The sequence below is a fragment of the Aquarana catesbeiana genome, linkage group LG02, assembly GCF_042186555.1.
Source record: "Aquarana catesbeiana isolate 2022-GZ linkage group LG02, ASM4218655v1, whole genome shotgun sequence".
Classification (NCBI taxonomy): domain Eukaryota; kingdom Metazoa; phylum Chordata; class Amphibia; order Anura; family Ranidae; genus Aquarana; species Aquarana catesbeiana.
In genome coordinates, this window is record NC_133325.1 from 8,602,381 (window position 1) to 8,604,209 (window position 1,829).

General features: G+C 40.2%; 1 protein-coding gene across 1 annotated transcript; it reads left to right on the forward strand.

Annotated features, from left to right (window-relative positions):
• The first annotated feature begins 408 nt into the window (after positions 1 to 408).
• Positions 409 to 1,350, forward strand: LOC141129571 (olfactory receptor 52K2-like). Its single transcript, XM_073617668.1, has one exon. It carries the CDS (start codon positions 409 to 411, stop codon positions 1,348 to 1,350), a length of 942 nt encoding a protein of 313 aa, XP_073473769.1.
• The last annotated feature ends 479 nt before the right edge of the window (positions 1,351 to 1,829 follow it).

A 1,829-nucleotide genomic window follows, 5' to 3' on the forward strand; every position in this document is an offset into this window, starting at 1 on the left:
TGTAGGCATCAAAGATAAAGAGGTGATTTTTCCCTATATACTTGTGTACCACTTATATTTTATTTTCCATGTCAAGAATTTAGATAAAAAGCTTATTTTGCAAATGATAAAACATTTAGTACACCGGAACAAGAGAGATAAGAAAATGTTCTTCCTATAGTTCCTAGCAATGCTGTATTGCTCTGGGCACCAAAGGTTGTGTGCCGATGGTGATAGCAGTCCATTTCTTAGCAAATCCCATCTCACTCGAAATCATTTTCTGCCCTAGCAGTTCATAAATTCAGTCAGGGGATGAAGAATAAAGAATTTTAAATTCTAAAAGGTTATTATTTTATATCTCTATGAGCTTACTACTAATGATTTTATACATTTACAGGTAAGACTTTACCAAAAATCCTAATTTTAACCATGTTGCTTGCAAATCTCTCAATCTTCTACCCCAGTGTGTTTTTCCTGGAAGGTCTCCCGGGATTTGAGTCGGCTCATACATCTTTATCAATCCCTGTCTTCATTATGTATATCATGGCGATTCTTGGAAACGGTTTTATATTGATCATCATTGTATCCCAAAAGCCTCTACATAGCCCCATGTACTATTTCCTCTGTACTTTGTCTCTCACCGATGTGGTCCTCTCTAGCTCCATTGTCTTGAAAATGTTGGCCATCTTCTGGATGAATGACAAAGAGATCACCTTCTTGTCCTGCCTTGTTCAGATGTTCTTCATCCATTGTTTCACCTCTCTGGAATCTGGAGTTCTCATGGCCATGGCCTTGGACAGATATGTGGCTATCTGCAACCCTCTTCGTTACACAGCCACGCTGACCAATAGCTTGATATTAAAGATAACCATAGCTCTCATTATAAGAGGAACAGTGATCGTAACACCATGTCCACTTATGGCCAGTCTACTGCCATTCTGCCAGACACACCATATTTCTCACTCTTACTGTGACCACATGGCAGTGGTGAAGTTGGCTTGTGCTGACACTACTATCAATAGTGCCTATGGGTTGACTGTTGTCTTGTTGTGTATTGTGTTTGATGTCTCTGTCATTGCTATGTCCTACATCTTGATACTAAGGACAATGTTAAAGCTTTCCTCTCAAACTGACAAAAGCAAAGCCTTTGGTACATGCTCATCCCATATCTCCACCATCATTATGTTCTATACCCTGGGCCTTTTCTCTTTTCTCACTCACAGGGTGGGGCACATAGAACCGTATATCCACGTCATCTTATCGAGCCTCTATCTTCTGACCCCACCTGCACTGAATCCCATCATCTATGGTGTGAAGACCAAGGAGATCAGGACAGCAGCTTACAATCTCCTTTCACAGTCTGTAAAATAGAACTTCCCGGACACAGTGACATATTTATTAAAGGAGTATTTTAAACCTAGGTTGAGCTATTGGGAAATTTATTGATACTTATTGCCAAATATTGACCTATATATAGCTTGTTGTTTATAGATTTGAGTTGCTGATGCTGCACACATGATGTCCCCAATATAAAGGGTCACCATCATCTCTGTGCTGACTTCCCAGTGCTGAACACCTGCTGTGCCCATTAAAAGGGGCTACCATTGTCCCTGTGCTGAATTCTGGGGTCTACACATCTGTTGTGCCCATTACGTTAGGTTCCCACCATATATAGTAAGTGCTTCATTAGAGAGATTTCTCCTCACTTCTTGCCCAGCTGACAACATTTCACCAGACAGGAAGTCAGAGGAACTCTCATAGAAACATAGAAGAGTGATGGCAAAAGAAAGACCAAGTGGTCAATCGAGTCTGCCCCATTTGTTTTTTTAATTTATATAGGTTTTTTTGTT

Bases quoted from the DNA above. Each gene is read 5' to 3' on its own strand.
- LOC141129571 (XM_073617668.1), top strand. From the start codon at position 409: ATGTTGCTTGCAAATCTCTCAATCTTCTACCCCAGTGTGTTTTTCCTG.